General features: G+C 37.6%; 3 protein-coding genes and 2 non-coding genes across 7 annotated transcripts; 4 read left to right on the forward strand and 1 right to left on the reverse strand.

Annotated features, from left to right (window-relative positions):
- The first annotated feature begins 72 nt into the window (after positions 1-72).
- Positions 73-145, forward strand: TRNAK-CUU (transfer RNA lysine (anticodon CUU)). The gene has a single exon. It is a non-coding gene; the product is annotated as a tRNA-Lys (tRNA).
- Positions 146-4028: 3883 nt separating this feature from the next.
- Positions 4029-7900, forward strand: LOC110750890 (putative disease resistance protein At1g50180). The gene is made up of 2 exons (XM_021951272.2): positions 4029-5270; positions 5795-7900. The coding sequence occupies exons 1-2, from the start codon at positions 4220-4222 to the stop codon at positions 7591-7593; spliced, it is 2850 nt and encodes a 949-aa protein (XP_021806964.2). The 5' UTR covers positions 4029-4219; the 3' UTR covers positions 7594-7900.
- Positions 7901-11136: 3236 nt separating this feature from the next.
- On the reverse strand, positions 11137-14067 carry LOC110750872 (uncharacterized). 3 transcript variants are annotated; one of them, XM_021951249.2, is made up of 4 exons: positions 13379-14067; positions 13031-13184; positions 12770-12832; positions 11137-11481 (listed from the first exon to the last, which is right to left on the reverse strand). In XM_021951249.2, the coding sequence occupies exons 1-4, from the start codon at positions 13808-13810 to the stop codon at positions 11390-11392; spliced, it is 741 nt and encodes a 246-aa protein (XP_021806941.2). In that variant the 5' UTR covers positions 13811-14067; the 3' UTR covers positions 11137-11389. The 3 variants fall into 3 exon arrangements, with proteins under 3 accessions (XP_021806941.2, XP_021806939.2, XP_088111929.1); XM_021951247.2 differs by having other exon boundaries at positions 13031-13193; positions 13379-14056; XM_088255803.1 differs by lacking the exon at positions 12770-12832 and having other exon boundaries at positions 13031-13193; positions 13379-14051.
- On the forward strand, positions 13993-14065 carry TRNAK-CUU (transfer RNA lysine (anticodon CUU)). The gene has a single exon. It is a non-coding gene; the product is annotated as a tRNA-Lys (tRNA).
- Positions 14068-14895: 828 nt separating the features above from the next.
- Positions 14896-18856, forward strand: LOC148297164 (putative disease resistance protein At1g50180). The gene is made up of 3 exons (XM_088246654.1): positions 14896-16008; positions 16540-18339; positions 18577-18856. The coding sequence occupies exons 1-2, from the start codon at positions 14958-14960 to the stop codon at positions 18312-18314; spliced, it is 2826 nt and encodes a 941-aa protein (XP_088102780.1). The 5' UTR covers positions 14896-14957; the 3' UTR covers positions 18315-18339; positions 18577-18856.

An 18856-nucleotide genomic window follows, 5' to 3' on the forward strand; every position in this document is an offset into this window, starting at 1 on the left:
TTACATTTGGCGCCACATAAAAAAGGCACGTGCTTCAGTATAACAAGAGGAAAACGACAATAATAGCAACAAGCCCGTCTAGCTCAGTTGGTAGAGCGCAAGGCTCTTAACCTTGTGGTCGTGGGTTCGAGCCCCACGGTGGGCGTTTAATTTATATTTTTTATTTTTGCTACTTTTAACTCTAACACCACATTTGTATGGGTTCAAACCATTCCACAAATATATTGGGTGGGAAATTTGATTAATGTCTCCCAAATCATTTGGCTAGGTTCTTGGTAACTGGTTTCTAGTAGAAATTTTCTACTAGCTCCTTCCTCTACTTCTTCCACTTTCAGGTTGCAGTTCCACTTTCGAGTAATCCTGCATATTGCTCCCACTTTCAATCGGCTTTATGAAAACAAGTGTTGATCAGAAAATAAAAGTAGTTCTTTCACTTTTATGCCTCAGATTCTCTCTCGCGTCTGTAGATAAAAACTGAACCATATACCACTCTACTGAACCTTCTACTTTTCTGACTTCTTCTACTCAAACCTCTCTTCCTCTCCTTCCCAACAACAGCTTGACATGGGTAAATTACAAAGCCATCCTAAAGGAAGTAAAGCCGCAATGAACTGTACCAGAATTCCAAAAGGCAGGCTTGAGTAGTCGCCTGTGTAAGCTTGTATAGGACATCACAGTCATTGAATCAATCTTGAACTCATGTTTGCAGACATAGAGATTAATACAAACTCGTCCAGTAAACTCATACAGATGTGAATAAAGAATCCTTATGAGTTTAGGAATCCTAATCCTATTAATATTGACATAAGTGTACAGATGCTAGGGGTACAAGTTATATTCTAATTGGGTTTCTAATGGGAGAATCCAATCAGATTTCCACCAGCTAATAGTATTAATACAGATGTCCCTGCCTTCACAAGAGCATGCACCAAAACAGTACTCGAGCCCCATTGAGAGTCGGTAATCTAGAGCTTGCAGAAGGTAGAAGATCTTTGTGTATCAGAGTTAGTTTTTCTGCAGGTTAGTGCTTAATGAGTTAGAGCTTGTTGTTATTTCAGTTAGTTTTTCTGCAGGTTATACCCTTTTTTTTAATTGCCTTTCCAAATGGTTCATATTACTTTCTGATTGATACCTATGTTAACACACCATTAAACAGTGTTTTTAGGTTCCACTTCAATATTGTTGCAACTTGCAAGGAAAGCAGCATAAGGTTAAGCTACCTTTTACGGGGATATGAGCACAAAAAGCAGTAGAATTTGTCGAATTTAAAGAGAAGTTTCCTTATATTTAGGAATCTAATAAGTTTTTGTTTCCACAGATTAACCAAAGAAATTATGCACATGGAAGAGACAAATAGAATCTCTAGCATAATCAAAATGGGAAGAAAAGAGCAAGAAAGCAAAACCAAGCAAAGGAAAGAATAAAAACAACATAAACAAGCAACCTGAACAAAAAGCACAAACAATATGACTTAACATTTAAGACACAACATTTGCTGGCCACCCAGCTGGGGAAAGCATCTTCTTTCCTCATGAATCCTGCTCCTCTTGGTTTTTCTGTAAATAACTTGAGTTGGGTTTATCAAGATGGGCTTCTGAGGTGGGTTTTGGGTTCTGTTCTGTTGGGTTTTGGGCTGTTAATGGTGTCTGGGTTTTGGCAATGAAAACTAAGGATAGGATTTAAGTGAACGGAAAGGCTAGAATGAGGAGCTAATTTAAGGAGGTTATTTGAGGAGGTGAAATCTCACCATCAATAACTAAAAACAAAGTACATGGGGGGGGTGCATTGGGGGATCCACACCCCTTTTGATGGTGAGATGGGTCTCCTCACATAACCTCCTCAAATTAGCTCCTCATTATAGAAGCTCCCTTAAGTGAAAAGGACGTTGCTTTGTTGAAGGTCTGAGGACTTTTGGGCTGATTGTTGTCCATGGATTTTCAGAAGAAACTGATGAATAAATCATGGTATATTTACTAATTTGGTACTTTTAAAAAGAAAAATGCAAAACCAAGAAAGAAATGGAAATGAGGTGCCTCTATAAAACTCTCTACATGCTTCTATTGTATATGCAGTAAGGGTGAAACAATGAGGAAAAGTAGAAGTGTGGAAAAGACAGAGACTTTGTTATTTTAATAAGACAGAGACTTTGTTATTTTAATAAATAATATAAGCTGGCAGCTGAATCGCTCTAAGAAGAAGAAAGAATATGCTTGTTGCTAATGGAGAGATCTAGAAAGGTGTATCACTGTAGTCAGGGGCGGATGCACAGAGGGACAAATGGGGTCAGTTGACCCCATGGCAGCTGGGAATTGCAGTGGGGGAGGAATGGTGTGACCCCATGGCTGGCTGGTGTGTGACCCCATGGCGCACACCAAGTGCTCGATGAAATGCCTAGCAGAGGAAGAAGAAGAAGTTTGCGCAGGCAGCGCCTGCCTTGCGCGCGCGCGTGCTTCTGTTTTTTTTAAAGCCGCCTGGCCAAAACGACGCCGTTTTGGTCCAGGCGTGTTAATTTTTTTTTAAAAAAACCTGGCTTCAAAACGACGTCGTTTTGAGCCATGTTTTTTTTTTTTTTCCCCCAAAAAACAAAGAACCCCAGCCCATCTCTACCTGATTCTTCTTCCTCCCAGCAGAATCAGTTCTTCCCAAAACCTAATTTTTTTTTCTTCAAAATTCCCTCTCCTCTAAAAACCTAACTAATCCCCAACCTCCACCCTGCCGCCGTCGCCAACCACGTCAAGAAAAAATTAATGTTGTTGATTCAATATATTAATTAATTAATTCAATATAGATTAGTCTTTATGATTTCCCTCTCTAATGTATTTAATTAATTGATTCAATATATTAATGTTGTTGTGTGGGTTTATAATTGATGGATTTAATTAATTTATGTGTAGAAAAAATTATCATGGAATGATTTTTAAGAGAAAAGTGCCTATGGATAGTGAGTCTAACCCGGGTAGTTCTAGTGCAAGTGCCTATGGTAGTTCTAGTTCTAGTGGACAATTATAACTTGTATTTTTTAGTGTTATTTTCTTCTTGACAAAATTTCGAGACTTTACACTATGACCCCATGGCGACACAATCCTGCGTCCGCCACTATAGTGAAGGGTTTTAGTAATGGGTGGTGCTAGAGGCACCAACTTTGGGCACCAACTTGGGCACCAACTCTCTAATAGAGGTGGAGCCTGCCAATACAACGGGTCCCACACTCTATTAGAGAGTTAGTGCCCAAGTTGGTGCCCAAAGTTGGTGCCTCTAGCATTTTCCTTTAGTAATTTTGAAGTACAGGGAGAGAGAGGGAGAGAGAGAGAGAGAGAGAGAGAGAGAGAGAGAGAGAGAGAGAGAGGAGCATAGCGTCCTCCTTCTCTAGCTCAGCCTGAGGCTGATGGATGCCTTGTTTTTGGAGGTGTGTTTGTCTTTGTCTGTTTCATGGTGTTGGATTGGACTGATTGGGACTGAATATGAGATGTTGGATTGGACGCTCCGTATATGACCGTCCGTTTTTGGACAACTGTTGGGAGTTTCACACGCACGGCAGGCACAGAATGCAAGGCTGGTAGAGCAGCAAAGCGCGTGGGATTATAATATCTGGTCATTTTGTTGTGAATTTAATAATTTTATGTAGCAATTTTTTGCAAAACAAAAATTTGATGACATATGGAGAATCGTGATATGAAATCTTTTGAAGGATGCATTTTCAAATGTGAAAATAGAGAGCACAATATTGCTTACAACACGCAATCAAGCAGTAGCTTTGCCCCCGAATAGAAATGCTTTTCTCCACGAACTCCAGCCACTAAATGAGAAAAACAGCTGGGAACTATTTGAGATAGCGATATCTGGAAGGGCTGATATTAGTAAATTTTGGAATTTCACAAGGACAAGATGAAACATAATTTATGGACAAATTATGGAAAAATAATTTATTTGACTATTCCTAAAGGTTCTCTGGTGTGTGCGATACAAGTGGTTGATTTGTCTTTTTACTGGACATATAGACACACAGACAGATGGAAATTGCGTTGAAAACGAGGTGATTCACCTACTACAGCATTGCATCATAATTTAGAACAAGGCGGTCAGAAAACGACAAAGTTGATGAGTTCTTGTTGGGTTCAAATTGAACCAATTGGCTGCAAATTAGACCAATCTGCCAATTAGATCTGGTGGTTTAGTTGTTGTTTTCGTTTTGGAGAAGAGAGAGTAAGTAGTAGAGAGAATGGCTGAGGCAGTTGTTTCCTTTGTGCTTGAAAGTGTCAGAGACTTCACCATTCAGGAAGCCAAGTTCTTGTCTGGAGTCAGCCGTCAAGTTGAAGCTGCACAAACTGAGCTAGAATTCATGCAGGGATTCCTCAAAGACGCAGATGCAAGACAAGGACAAGATGAAACAGTCCGTATTTGGGTTGCCAAGATTAGAGATACTGCTTATGATTTGGAGGATGTCATCCAAACTTATGGCTTGGAAGTGGATTCCAAGAAGAAGAAAAGAGGCCTCAAGAATGTTCTCAAAAGATTTGCCTGCGTCTTCAAGGAAGGGGTTGATGTTCACAGAATTGGGGCAGAAATTGAGAATATCACTACCAAAATTTCGACGTTGAGATCAAGTTTGCAGAGTTACAACATAAGGGAAATAAGGGACAGGGACAACAGTGGTGGTGAATCTTTCTTGCAATTGCAAGAGAGGCTAAGGAGAAGTTACTCTCATGTTGTTGAACGTGATGTTGTTGGGTTAGAGTCCAACGTTGAAGAATTGGTTATGCATTTATTGAAAGATGAAAATCGTCATCAAGTTGTATCTGTTTGGGGTATGGGCGGTTTAGGGAAGACCACCCTTGCAAGACAACTTTATCATCACAAAAAAGTTAGCCAGCATTTTCATAGTCTTGCTTGGGTCTGTGTATCTCAACGTTTTCAAGTAAGAAATGTTTGGGAAGGAATTTTAATTAAACTCATTTCTGCTACCAAGGAACAAAAACAAGAAATTAAGGACATGACAGATGATGAAATAGCAAAGAAGCTTTTCCTTGTTCTACAAGAAATGAGATGTTTGGTGATACTTGATGACATATGGAGAATCGAGACATGGAATCTTTTGAAGGATGCATTTCCAAATGTGAAAACAGAGAGCACACTACTGCTTACTACACGCAATCAAGCAGTAGCTTTGCCCCCAAATAGAAATGCTTTTCTCCACGAACTCCAGGCACTAACTGAGAAAAAGAGCTGGGAACTATTTGAGAAGATAGTAATATCTGGAAGGGCTGATATCGGTATTTTCTCACCCTTACTTTTTTTTTTTTTTTTTTTTTTTCCAGCTTCTTACTTATAAGCAAGCCACATAGAAACCATTACAATTTTTTAATATTACATGTAGCAATTTTTGGCAAAACAAAAAAAAAGAAGAACAAGTAGTAATTATAAACTGCCTTAGTGGTCACATATTTGTTAGGTAGCAGATAATTTATCTTTTGCAATTGTAAATAATAATCAGGACAATGCTAGACAATTCAAAATTTTCTCCCAAACTTCTCTTAAATCCAAACATATCCCGAACTTTTTTGTGTTGGTCCAGATTTAATTTTTGAATGTTCTCCATTTGGCATGTGTTATAAAATCCAAACTTAAAATAAGACAAAGGATATTAGTAAATTTTGGGATTTCACAATATAAATGTCTTAATTGGCATCCTTTGCTATTTCATCATCTGTCATGTCCTTAATTTCTTGTTTTTGTTCCTTGGCATGCTCATACTACAAGAATGTATTTGATTTTTTTTTCTCTCTCTTATTTTTAGATTTGGGAATGTGCACAAAAAAGAGAGAATTAGGAACGAATATGCTTCGACATTGTAAAGGTTTGCCATTAGCCATTATTGTGCTTGCCGGAGTTCTAGCAAGAAAAAACACTGATAGAGAGTGGGAGATAGTGCATGAGAATGTTCATGAATACATAAGGAAAGGGATAGGTCATGAAGAAGAATATGAAGGTGCATCATGGGTTTTGGCATTAAGTTATGATGACCTACCGTATTACTTAAAACCATGTTTTTTATATTTAGGTCATTATCCTGAAGACTCTGAATTTTTGGTGAGCCAATTAACTAAATTATGGGTGGCAGAAGGTCTTATCTCCTTGAGACAACAAAGACATGGTTCCGAGAAAACAATGGAGGATATAGCACGTGATTGGTTAAGTGAGTTGGTGGAAAGGTGTTTGGTTCAAGTGGGAACAAGTGGTTCAAATGGGACAATTAAAGGTTGTCGAATCCATGATCTTGTACGAGACATGTGTTTGTTAAAGGCAAAAGAGGAATGCTTTCTGCAAATTAACTATTCTTTGCCAGAAACTACTTCTTCTGTGGCAGCCGAGGCATCACAATTGGGGAAAATTCGAAGACTTGCAATTTATGTGGATGAGAAGGCAGATAGGTTGGTTTCTTCAAGAGATGAAACAAATGGGCTCGTAAGGTCTCTATTGTTCTTTGGCCAAAGAGAATGGATGCCAAAAAGTATAGAAGGATTACTATCTCCTTTGAAAGATTTCAAAGTGCTTAGAGTTTTGAAGGTTGAAGGTCTTTATCAAGTAGGAGTTGAGTTGCCAAGTGAAATTGGAAATATGGTACACTTAAGGTTTCTAAGCTTGAAGGATAGCTATATAAAAATGTTTCCTCCATCCCTAGGTAATTTAGTATGCTTGCAAACTCTTGATTTTCGTGTTCTGACTTTCGACATGGTCATCCCAAATGTGGTAATGAAGATGAAACAATTAAGACATTTATATTTACCCGTATTATACAGAGCAAATGGTAACTTGCAGCTGTCTACTCTTGGCCATCTACAAACCTTATATAACCTTTCAATTGAGTATTGTGATTTGAAAGATGTTGGTAGATTAACCAATCTTAGAAAACTGACAATAAGAGGGTCAAGCTCTTTGCAAAATCTGGAGGAAATCTTAAAATCTGCAGGCAGCACGCTTAACTGTATCCGGTCTCTAATTGTGTTTGTGAACTACTATTCTAATAGCAGTGAAGAGCAAGCTATGCAAATAGTATCAAGCTGTCGGGGTATATACAAATTGAAGTTGGATGGGCCAATGACAGAATTACCGAAAGAGCTCCACAACTATCCAAACCTCACCAAGTTACAATTGTGTAGGTGTGATCTCAAGGAGGACCAAATGGAAATACTAGAGAAGCTGCCAAACCTAACAATTTTGAAGCTAGCAAACGCTTTGGAAGAGGATACAAAGATACTGGTTTTTTTCTCCAAAGGAGGCTTTCCTTCTCTTGAATATCTTTCCTTTCATTATTTGCCCGAAATAACAGAGTGGAGTGTAGAGGAAGGAGCCATGCCTCGTCTCTGTCGATTAGAAATTGAATATTGCTTGGGATTGACTACACTTCCAGATGGGTTGAGATATCTTACTAATCTCAGGGAATTAACCATTAGAAAGATGTGTAGAGAACTCCACTATCGGATTGAGGAAGATGGAGAGGATTTCTATAAAATTCAACATGTACCTTCCCTTGTAATTGGAGAACCATACGAGGACGACTACAATCGAGGACGACAACTGTCTGGCTATTTTTAGCTATGATGCAATGATGGCAAGTTAATTTCTTTCTTTTAATTTTTAATTTTTTTTAAAAAATGGGTCCATTTTAAAGCGAAAATGGGTGGTTTGGTTTGTGTTTGTTAGTTATAAAATGAAACACCGAGAGCAGAGAAAAATATGGGGTCCCTGTTTAGCTATGTTTTCTTTGTCCATTTTGATTGATTATTTTGAGACAACTGATAATTCTAACGCATTCCAAATTCTAAATATCCTATAATAATATTTGATTTGTTTTCTTTGTGAGTCCTGACTCCCAAGCCTTATCATTTCCCAATTTCCAAATATCTTTGCTTTTTTTCTTTTTTTTTTGCACCATTACTTCTTTACATCTAGTTTTCCTTGTTTATTGACCATTTATAATTCCATCGCATTCTGAATTCAAGTTTTCGTAGTTTCATGGGAATAGTATATCCTTGTTCAAGGCTTGTTACGATACAGCACCATTGGATTCTTTTTTTTAATAAAGTCAAGTAAACTGCTGAATTTGTGTTATGGTAGCTAGCTGCAAGAAGGAAGGAACCGAGTATGTCGAAGCTCTGTAGCAGAGTGAGCACGTGCGAAGCTGAACTTACATGAAGAAGAAAGAAATCCTCTGTGAAAATCAAGAGGAACAAAGATGTGGTCAAGTAATTCAAAGTTCGTTATAAGTCTGAGTCTAATGGTTGTCGAACAGTACATTTATATTACACAACTCAAATTATGAATATTTGAGTCCTTGATGAAACCTTGTATTTGTATTCCTCTTTCATGTCTATTTTCAATTATGAATATTTGATCCCGTGGGCATCATGCCTTTGTTTATTTCACGGTCAGCATTCCCAAATTGGTCCCATGTGCCATATGATATGATTTTACAAAATCCTTGCCAGCTGCAGGTGGGAAAATTTTAAAAAAATGATTGGTAGATTCGTTCGACATGTAATTACTGCACAAGAGATTTTAGAGATCTTTTTCTTTTTCTATTCAGAAACAATTGCCGTCTGTGAAATTTGAGTTCCAAGGACTTCCAACAAAGTAAAGATTGCATGCCACTAAGTCAAATTGTTATTAGCAAGGGACATTAGAGATTAAAAAAAAGGTTGTACAAAATGATGTGACAATTTTTGTCGATGGTTATACGTATCATGTCATTTTCTCATGTTCTCTAACAAAAGAAGATACTCTTGGTTTTATGGAAAAGAAAGTAGGAGGCTAGAGTTCGCCTGAGTCTCATGTTAGGTTCATTTTTATCCATGATTTATCATGTCATTCACTTAATGTTTTGAGTTAGTGCTTGACATTTTATAGCATTTTGCTTCCATTTTTCTTGTTTTTATAAATTTTACTTTGGTTGGAATAAATGTGAGCTAAAAGTGCATTATTGAATATGAATTCTGGTTTTGCTCATTTTCATAGGTCAACTTATTGACCAAGGATCACCATGCTCCAGTGCTCGAATGAGGTGAAGCTCTTCATTAAACTTGTTCTAATGGATGTTAATACAACATATCTGAATTTGAGCTCGATTGAATAAGTATAGCCTAGTCAACATATCCAGCATGATCCTAACTTTGGAATTATGGTTTGGACTACCTTTACCTCCATTGGATGTCACCCTCCCTTTTCTACTTATTACCACACCACTTGGTAACAATATTTTACCTCGGTAAGCTGGGATCTCATTCTAGCTAGTTGGATCCCTCTTAAGGTATAAAATTCAAAGAAATGATGAAATGGGGACATTAGCCTACCTAGCTTTAGGAAAAAAGGAAGTATCCTATGGATTGGTGAGTTGGCAAGGGAGAGAGGGCAGCTAGGGGGACGAAATCAACTGATCGTTCGAGACACTGTGAGGAGTTTTCTGAAAAGCAAGGAGTAGCCAAGCAAAACAGCAATACCCAAGAGAAGATGAAGGAGGCATTCCACCATTGAAGGCTTTTGTGCTTTCACCTTCACAAAATCTGTAAACTCTTTCTAGTTATATTTAGAATTTGTGTTTGTAATAAGTATGAAGAACTAAACCCCATAGCTAGGGCTTAGGTTAAAGCCCTAAACATGAATACTCTATTGTTTTGATGCTTGAGTTTATGGATCTCTAGATGTTGTTGATGAATTCCTCTTCACTAAATTAATTTGTTCTTGATGTATGTTTTCTTTGATTGATCACCCTTGATAGCATGCTTATTGAGATTGTTGAGATTATATGTATCTTCATGTTTTCCTAAGCAACTAATTGATGGAGTAAAAATAATTCATGTGAATTGGTTTCTTGAATGTCTAATGTAAATATCATAGGGTTTTGTGATGCTCATATTCTCTTCAAACTTAATGGGTTTCTTTATATTATTAAATCGAAGTACTAAACACACCTGCATTGATTGTGTAGGAAACAGAAGTATTGTAGCACTAAACACGCATTTTACTTATCTTAGAGAGAATTAATGCGTCTTGAGCCACTAAACCTAGTCTTGATTGTGAAAATCTTCATCAATGTATCTAGAATTCATAACTTGAGTATCTATAAACATGAGTAGGATTATTTAAGGTGGATTCCAAAAACCCTAGTGTTTGTCACCATATTAAGTTACACTTTGATATTCACATGCATTAATCTTGTTAAAATTAGAGTTCGATTACATTTAAGCTTTAGAATTAGGTCACTTGAATCAAAAACACCCCCTCCCCTTTTTTGTTTGTGTTTGTTGTTTAAAACTTTGAATGTTCTTTTTATTGCATTCTGTACAATTCTGTAACTGCTTTTGACATTTGGTCTGAGTTTGTTCTTCATTTTTCTGTGTTGAATCCAACCATGTAAAGAACGTAAAATTTGAATTAACGGTTTGAAAGTTACAAGTCAAAAAAGGGGATAGAAGTCAAAACTAGAAAACACATAAAGTTCATAAATTCTTCTTTGACCTAAAAGTGCTACAGTACCACGGGTGATAAAGAAGCGATACAATGACGATACATAAGTGATACATGAGTGATACAAAATGATAATTGTGTTTTACCTTTGGTTTCTTGTTTTGTTTCATTTCTTTTACTTTTCTTTACTCATTTCTAGTATTTGATTTGTATTTTACCTTTGTGTTGTGGTAAATAAGTGTTCTTTACGTACTCAAACTAGACCTTTGTATAAGCCTCCAATTCCTCGTGGGAACGATCCTGTATTTACAAATTTATACTCAAATAAATTCATACACTTCCGGGGTATTTTTAATTAGATAAGAAGCACATTAATTTGTGCCAATTATTAATACAACATCTCATCACCAATTTAGAGTTAGCATATTTCTGAAAATTTTGTGCCACACAAAGGAGAATATCAATCAGGCTTTTTATTTTTCTTTCTTTATTTTCGTGGCTTAAGCTACCAGTACCTTGTGCACTTGGACAACGAAGGAAAGGAGGCTGTTAGATGGTACTTGTTCTACCAAGTTTTACATCAAGCACCTCATAGCTCTGGAACTCCTACTATTCTTCTGTTTCCGTTTTCGTTATGTGATAGGAGCTCAGCACCGATCGTATATACATATGTGATTTGTAAAACAAAAGTTATATTACAACATACTGACTGGTTTTTGCAAAGTTCAGCACCATTTAACATGATGCAATAACTTCAGCTCTGTCACAGAAACTACAATTGAAGAAAACAAGGCCCATTTATCCTGGATCACATTCTTAAAGATATAGCAAGAGCATCACAGAAAACATACTTTGAAAAGAAGTAAAAGAAACACAAGCACTCACATCATCTTTAAGGGAATCTCCAACCATCATTATTTCACTAGGTTTAACTTCCCAAGCTGAACATATATGCAGTAGTGGAGCTGGATCCGGTTTGTAAGGTCGAAATTCCCTGCTCAGAGCTGGAGAAAATGTCAACTGCAGCAACCATAACACAGAAAATAAGATATCAAAGTCCACTACTGAGTAAAAAGAACGTTAACAAGCCTCAAGATGGGTTGATTCAGTCAAGAAAGAAAGAAGGGATGGGGTTGATTCAGCAAGAGCAGAAAGTATAAGTTGGCTATATGAGGAACCATATTTTAGTTGTCCAAAAAGTTTTAATTGTCCAAAACGTACGCATGAATCATGATGAGTACTGTATCAAAAATAACAAAAAGTGAAGAAAGAGGGAGAGGGGATGGCAAGAAAATGGGAATCTAAAGACATTTGAAGGGAGAAATTCCCTGTGATTTAATCTAAAGACATTAATAACCCACTTTTTATGAGAAATAGACAATTTGTTGAAGAAAATGCAAGAAACTGGGAGATTCTTTCATACGGAATCCAAAAACACGTCTCTCATATTTTTCTAAAGACATCTTAAGTAGGCATCATGAGTATGAGCACAAACAATTTGAATTCTCCTCAGGGGGAGACTTGAACAAGATCATATTAGGGATTAACAAAAACTCCTTTTGCAATTTAACAAAAACTATAACTAATTCATAGCGCTATGTTTGTAATGTTCACCCTATTTTTCATTTCTTCATTCAAGAAGACGAGAGCAAACCCCAGGGGAAAGTGCCCCTCATGTAAGCAAAAGTCTCATTCTTTTGAGTACCCTTTACTCAAGACGAGACCATTATTGATTTCTAAGTTTTCCTTTGACTTTTTGTTGTTTTTTTAAAGAAAATCTTTCACTGAACAAAGCATACCAAAATATATAAAGTAAGGTACACACTGGTACCACTGCATGCACATGCTCAGAATTGCTGAAGGTGGAGTAAGATTATAATTAGTCTACTCCCATTCAGTTGCGAGATATGCAAAATGACTGAAATCAGCATGAAAATGTTTCTGAGATGCCTAACAATTCAGATGTTTCTGAGATACCTATCTTTAATTCTTTTGGTTCCTGAGAATATAAATCAAATAATCTAAAAGAAGAATGATTTTTCAACTCAAAATTTCACTCATGGCCTCAAAAGAAGAAGGATCATACATTCATTCGCAAGAGAATCAGGAAACTTTATTCATTTGTAAAACTGACATCAGAAAGAATTTGTACGTCAGTGCTTCAGCCAAAAAGAATGTCTTAAGAAAATTGACATCTGGAAACTATGATCAAGAATGGAACAACCTAAGAATGAGACCAGTGTGACTGAATTGGGTATGAAAAATCCAAACCCAAGAATGATTGGATAACTGGGAAATGGATATCTACCTGAGCTTGTAGTAACACTCTCCTCCACTGAGAAGGAACTGATAGGCTTTGTCACAGTGACATCTGAGAATACAGAGTGAGTGATTGGTTTGATTGATCGGTTAGAAAGCCACGAAAAATGGAAGAGAAATCAAATTTTCTATCTTGATGTTAGATTATTAAGACCCAAGAAATCATATTTCTATCTGTTTTTTCATTTTCTTTGTGATCTTGTTTGTGGGAAACCCAGTATTCTTGAAAACTAAACAGAGAACCCAATACCTTGATCAGTGGCATCAACAGCCTGTACTTGTGCGTCTTCTTCCACTGCCTGCTGTTGCTCATCTTCATCTTCTTCCATCAAGTCCTCTGCACGCATCAGTTGCTGGCACCAATGGCTCATCTCTCTGAGGCGATCCTTCATCCTCCTCAGCCTCTGCAACAACTGTTTTCCCCAAACCCTTTTCAATGACAACTCAAAAATAAAACAATGAAGAATCGAGCTTTCTCACAGATTACAACATAAAACTCCCCAAAACCCATATCAGCAGAAACCCCAAAAAGAAAGAAAGACTCAAGCTTTTCACAGATTAGAACATTAGAGAACGAAATTCAAGAAAATTTTCCGACCTTGGAATTGGGAGTGTCAATGTCGGTGCCCAGGTCTTGGGAGGAGGTAGAGAAGCGTGAGGAGGCCTTGGAAGGAGAGGGATTGATGTCAGAGACGGAGCGGCGGAAGGTGTGAGGAGGAGGCAGGGGAGGCAGTGCATGAGTCGGGGAATGGGATGGAGTCTTGGGGCAGTGGTGGCGATCAGGAGAGTACGGAGGAGTGAAATTGGGCAGAGAACCGCCACAGCGAGAAGCAGAGGAAAGAGAAGGATCAAAGAATGATGGGTTGGAGGCGGTGGCAGAAGGAGGGTTGCAAGGATCGGACATGCAGCGGCGAAGAAGAGGGAGAGAGATCTTGTGGTAGCCATTGCAAGGGAGAGAAGGGTCTGGTTCTGGGTTAGGGTTGCTGGGCAAGGAAGATGGTGGATGGTTTTGGTGGTGGTGGTGGTTCATGGCGTTTGGTTTCTCTGAATCTTGGTTTCTAGGAAGCTCAGGGATTTGGAATTTGATTTGCAAGTTGCACAGGAAAATGGAGGGAGTTTGTTTATATAAAGAGGAAGAAACAAGCCGTTACATTTGGCGCCACATAAAAAAGACACCACCTTCAGTGAGGAAAACGACAACAATGGCAACAAGCCCGTCTAGCTCAGTTGGTAGAGCGCAAGGCTCTTAACCTTGTGGTCGTGGGTTCGAGCCCCACGGTGGGCGTTTGATTTTTATTTTTTATTTTTACCTAGTTCTTTTCTAGATAATGCGTACAGACTACTAATAAGGCTTCTTCTCCATTGAATGTGAAGATTGTCCGCACAGGTTTGAGGATCAAAATGTGCTTCCAATAGCGAGTGAACTTCCATTAGGGAAGACACCTTGAAATCTGGTTTGAAATCAACGTTGGCGTATTCTGGAGAGTCATACCTCCCACTTTCATCAAGCAAGCATAAAGAGGCCCTGTTATCCTTATTAGCGTATATGATTGACAGATGTTGCTTGGAATGTTGGATTCCTTCTCCATATTTATTGCCCAAACAAAAACACATAATAACTAAACCACCGAATTGTAATGTGTTCTTAAGACAAAAGAAAATAATATATGAATAACTCTTTACGTGCAATCCTTTTCTACACCAATGACTTGGTGGATTTCAATATCCTTGTTCTAATTCGATCTATCAGATGCTTGACTACCTTATCTTAGAGATGAAGGGTTTTGAACATCCAGCATAGATCCTTTTTATATTGGGGCGGTACTTTGCAGACCCTTTAGTGATCTGGTGTGTGCGATACAAGTGGTTGCACAAATATATATAATTGATGAGGAAGGTGGTCAGCGAACGCCAATGTTGACTATTATTATTATTTTTTTAATTTTTAGAGATGTTGGGACGATTATTTATTAGTTTACTGGACATAGACAGATAGAAATTGCTAAATCAATCTAAAACTAATTTTGGTTCACCTACTACAGCTTGCATTACATTATATTTTAAAACAAGGTGGTCAGAAAACGACAAAGTTGATGAGTTCTTGTTGGCTGCAAATTAGATCTGGAGTTTTAGTTGTTGTTTTCGTTTTGGCGAAGAGAGAGTAAGTGGTAGAGAGAATGGCTGAGGCAGTTGTTTCCTTTGTGCTCGAAAGTGTCAGAGACTTCACCATTCAGGAAGCCAAGTTCTTGTCTGGAGTCAGCCATCAAGTTGAGGTCGCACAAACTGAGCTACAATTGATGCAGGGCTTCCTCAAAGATGCAGATGCAAGACAAGGACGAGATGAAACAGTCCGTATTTGGGTTGCCAAGATTAGAGATGCTGCTTATGATTTGGAGGATGTCATCCAAACTTATGGCTTGAAAGTGGTTTCCAAGAAGAAAAGAGCTGTGGAGAATGTTTTGAGAAGATTTGCCTGCATCTTCAAGGAAGGGGTTGATGTTCACAGGATTGGGAAAGAAATTGAGAATATCACCACCAAAATTTCTGATTTGAGGTCGAATTTGCAGAAGTATAACATAAAGGAAATAATAAGGGACAGAGACAGTAATGACGGTGAATCTTCCTTGCAATTGCATCAGAGGTTAAGGCAAAGTTATTCTCATGCTGTTGAACGTGATGTTGTTGGGTTAGAGTCCAACGTTGAAGAATTGGTTATGCATTTAGTGAAAGATAAAAATCGTCATCAAGTTGTATCTATTTGGGGTATGGGCGGTTTAGGGAAGACCACCCTTGCAAGAAAGGTTTATCATCACAAAAAAGTAAAGCAGCATTTTCGTAGTTTTGCTTGGGTCTGTGTATCTCAACGGTATCAAGTAAGAAATGTTTCGGAGGGAATTTTAATTGAACTCATTTCCGCTACCAAGGAACAAAGACAAGAAGTTAAGGACATGAGAGATGATGAAATAGCAACGAAGCTTTTCCGTGTTTTACAAGAAATGAAATGTTTGGTGATCCTTGATGACATATGGAGAATCGAGACATGGAATCTTTTGAAGGCTGCATTTCCAATTGTGGAAACACAGAGCACAATATTACTTACTACACGCAATCAAGCAGTAGCCACGCTCCCAAATAGAAATGCTTTTCTCCACAAACTCCAGCCACTGAATGAGAATGATAGTTGGAAACTACTTGAGAAGAAAGCAATATCTGAAAAGGCTGATATCGGTATTTTCTCACCCTTACTTATATAGCAAGCCACATAGAAACCATTACATTGCATATGACACAACTTATGTAGTGTTTTTTCTTTTTTCCAGTCATTGTTGGGATTTTACAATTTTTTAATATTGTCGAACAATGTAGCAATTCTTTGCAAAAATAATAAAATAGAAAAGAACATGTAGCAATTTTATTAACTGCCTTACTTGGTCACACATTTGTTAGGTAGCAAGATGGAAATTTATCTTATGCAATTGCAAACAATAATGAGGACAATGCTAGAAAATTCAAAATTTTCTCCACCTTCTCTTCAATCCAACGAAATCCCACACATATTTTGTGTTGGTCCAGATTTAATGTTTGAATTTTTTTCATTTGGTATGTATTAAAAAAATCCAAACTTATAATAAGACAAAGGATATTAGTAAATTTCGGGATTTCACAATTTTAATTTTTAACCATTCGAGCAAAGGATATGCACGCCAATTGCTCATACTACAAGTACGTATTTGATTTTATTTCTTTCTTATTTTTCAGATTTGGGAATTTTCACAAAGAAGAGAGAATTAGGGATGAAGATGCTCCAACATTGTAAAGGTTTGCCATTAGCTATCATTGTGCTTGCCGGAGTTCTAGCCAGAAGAAACACCGTTAGAGAATGGAAGAGAGTGTATGAGAATGTTCATGAATACATAAGCAAAGGCATGGGTCATGAAGAAGAATATGAAGGTGTATCACAAGTGTTGGCATTGAGTTATGATGACCTACCATATTACTTAAAACCATGTTTTTTATATTTAGGTCATTATCGTGAAGACTCTGAGTTTCGGGTGAGCGAATTGACTAAGTTATGGGTGGCAGAAGGTCTTATCTCTTTGAGACGAAAAAGACATGGTTTGGGGGACACAATGGAGGATATAGCACGTGATTGTTTAAGTGAGTTGGTGGAAAGGTGTTTGGTTCAAGTGGGAACAAGTGGTTCAACTGGGACAATTAAAGGTTGCCGAATCCATGATCTTGTACGAGACATGTGTTTGTTAAAGGCGAATGAGGAATGCTTTCTCCAAATTAACTATTCTTTGCAAGAAACTGAGGCAGCTAATCCATTTACTTCTTCTGTGGCAGCCAAGGCAGCACAATTGGGGAAAATTCGAAGATTTGGAATTTACTTGGATGAGAACACAGATAGGTTGGTTTCTTCAAGAGATGAAACAAATGGTCACGTAAGGTCTCTATTATTCTTTGGCCTAAGAGAATGGATTCCAAAAAGTGAAAAAGGATCACTATCTCCGTTGAAGGATTTCAAGGTGCTTAGAGTTTTGAAGGTTGAAGGTCTTTATAAAGTAGAAGTAGACTTGCCAAGTGAAATTGGAAATATGGTACACTTAAGGTTTCTAAGTGTGAGGGGGAGCAAAATAGAAACGTTTCCGCCATCCCTAGGTAATTTAGTATGCTTGCAGACTCTTGATTTTCGTGTTCTATATCCCAACATGGTCATCCCAAATGTGATAATGAAGATGAAACAATTAATAGATTTATATTTACCCATGATTTACGAAGCAAATGGTAAGCTGGAGCTGTCTACTCTTGGCCATCTACAGACCTTAGATAGCCTTTCAACTGGGTATTGTGATATGAAAGATGTTAGTAGATTAACCAATCTTAGAAAACTGAGAATAAGAGTGTCAAGCTCTTTGCAAAATCTGGAGGAAATCTTAAAATTTACAAGCAGCACGCTTAACCGTATCCGATCTCTAATTGTGTTTGTGGACAACAATAGCGGTGAAGAGCAAGCTATGCAAATAGTATCAAGCTGTCGGGGTATATACAAATTGAGGTTGGAAGGGCCAATCGCAAAATTACCGGAAGAGCTCCACAACTATCCAAACCTCACCAAGTTACAATTGATTGAATGTGGTCTCGATAAGGACCAAATGGGAATACTAGAAAAGCTGCCAAACCTAACAACTCTGCACCTTTTAATGGACGCTTTCCACAAGAGCACAAAGATACTGATTTTCTCAAAAGGAGGCTTTCCTTCTCTTAAATTTCTTGATGTTATTGGCATGGACGAAATAACAAAGTGGAGAGTAGAGGAAGGAGCCATGCCTCGTCTCTGTCGATTGAAAATTGAATATTGCGGGGGATTGACTACACTTCCAAATGGGCTGAGATATCTTACTAATCTCCAGGAATTAACCATTAGAAGGATGCCTAGAGAACTCCACCATCGGATTGAGGAAGATGGAGAGGATTTCTATAAAATTCGACATGTACCTTCCCTTGTAATTGGAGAACCAGACGACTTATAACCACCACTGATGCTGTGATGGCAAGGTAATTTCTTTATTTTAAATTTTAAATTTTAAAGCTAAATGGGTGCATTTTAAAGCGAAATGAATGGTTTGGTTTGTGTTTATTAGTTATAAAATGAAGCATCGAGAGAATATTAAACTAGAAAAGCCAAGAGAATATGGGCTCCCTTGTTTAGCTATGTTTTCTTTCTCCATTTTTAGCCAGCTTTTTTTTTTTTTTGGGCAAGTCAAGTAAACTGCTGGATGTGTGTTATGGTAGCGAGCTGCAGGTAGGAAGGAAGTGAGTATGTCGAAGCTCTGCAGCAGAGTGAGCACGTGCGAAGCTGAACTTACCTGGAGAAGAAAGAAATGCTCTGTGAAAATCAAGAGGAGCAAAGATGTGGTCAAGTAATTCAAAGTTCGTTATAAGTTTTTGGGTCTAGTGGTTGTCCAAAAGTACATTTATATTACACAACTGAAATGATTGTATTATATTAAAATTTCCTTGATGAAACCTTGTATTTGTATTCCTTTTTCGTGTCTGTTGTCAATTATGAATA

Source organism: Prunus avium, chromosome 1 (assembly GCF_965620075.1).
Source record: "Prunus avium chromosome 1, drPruAviu1.hap1.1, whole genome shotgun sequence".
Taxonomy (NCBI): Eukaryota; Viridiplantae; Streptophyta; class Magnoliopsida; order Rosales; family Rosaceae; genus Prunus; species Prunus avium.

Excerpts from the sequence above, each read along its gene's own strand:
- LOC110750872 (XM_021951247.2), bottom strand. The coding sequence starts at position 13,810 with ATGAACCACCACCACCACCAAAACCATCCACCATCTTCCTTGCCCAGC. Across the intron at positions 13,194-13,378 it reads TTGACACTCCCAATTCCAAG|TTGTTGCAGAGGCTGAGGAG; the intron begins GTCGGAAAATTT and ends TGGGGAAAACAG. Across the intron at positions 11,482-12,769 it reads GAGTGTTACTACAAGCTCAG|TTGACATTTTCTCCAGCTCT; the intron begins GTAGATATCCAT and ends TGGTTGCTGCAG.
- LOC148297164 (XM_088246654.1), top strand. The coding sequence starts at position 14,958 with ATGGCTGAGGCAGTTGTTTCCTTTGTGCTCGAAAGTGTCAGAGACTTC. Across the intron at positions 16,009-16,539 it reads ATCTGAAAAGGCTGATATCG|ATTTGGGAATTTTCACAAAG; the intron begins GTATTTTCTCAC and ends CTTATTTTTCAG.
- LOC110750890 (XM_021951272.2), top strand. The coding sequence starts at position 4,220 with ATGGCTGAGGCAGTTGTTTCCTTTGTGCTTGAAAGTGTCAGAGACTTC. Across the intron at positions 5,271-5,794 it reads ATCTGGAAGGGCTGATATCG|ATTTGGGAATGTGCACAAAA; the intron begins GTATTTTCTCAC and ends TCTTATTTTTAG.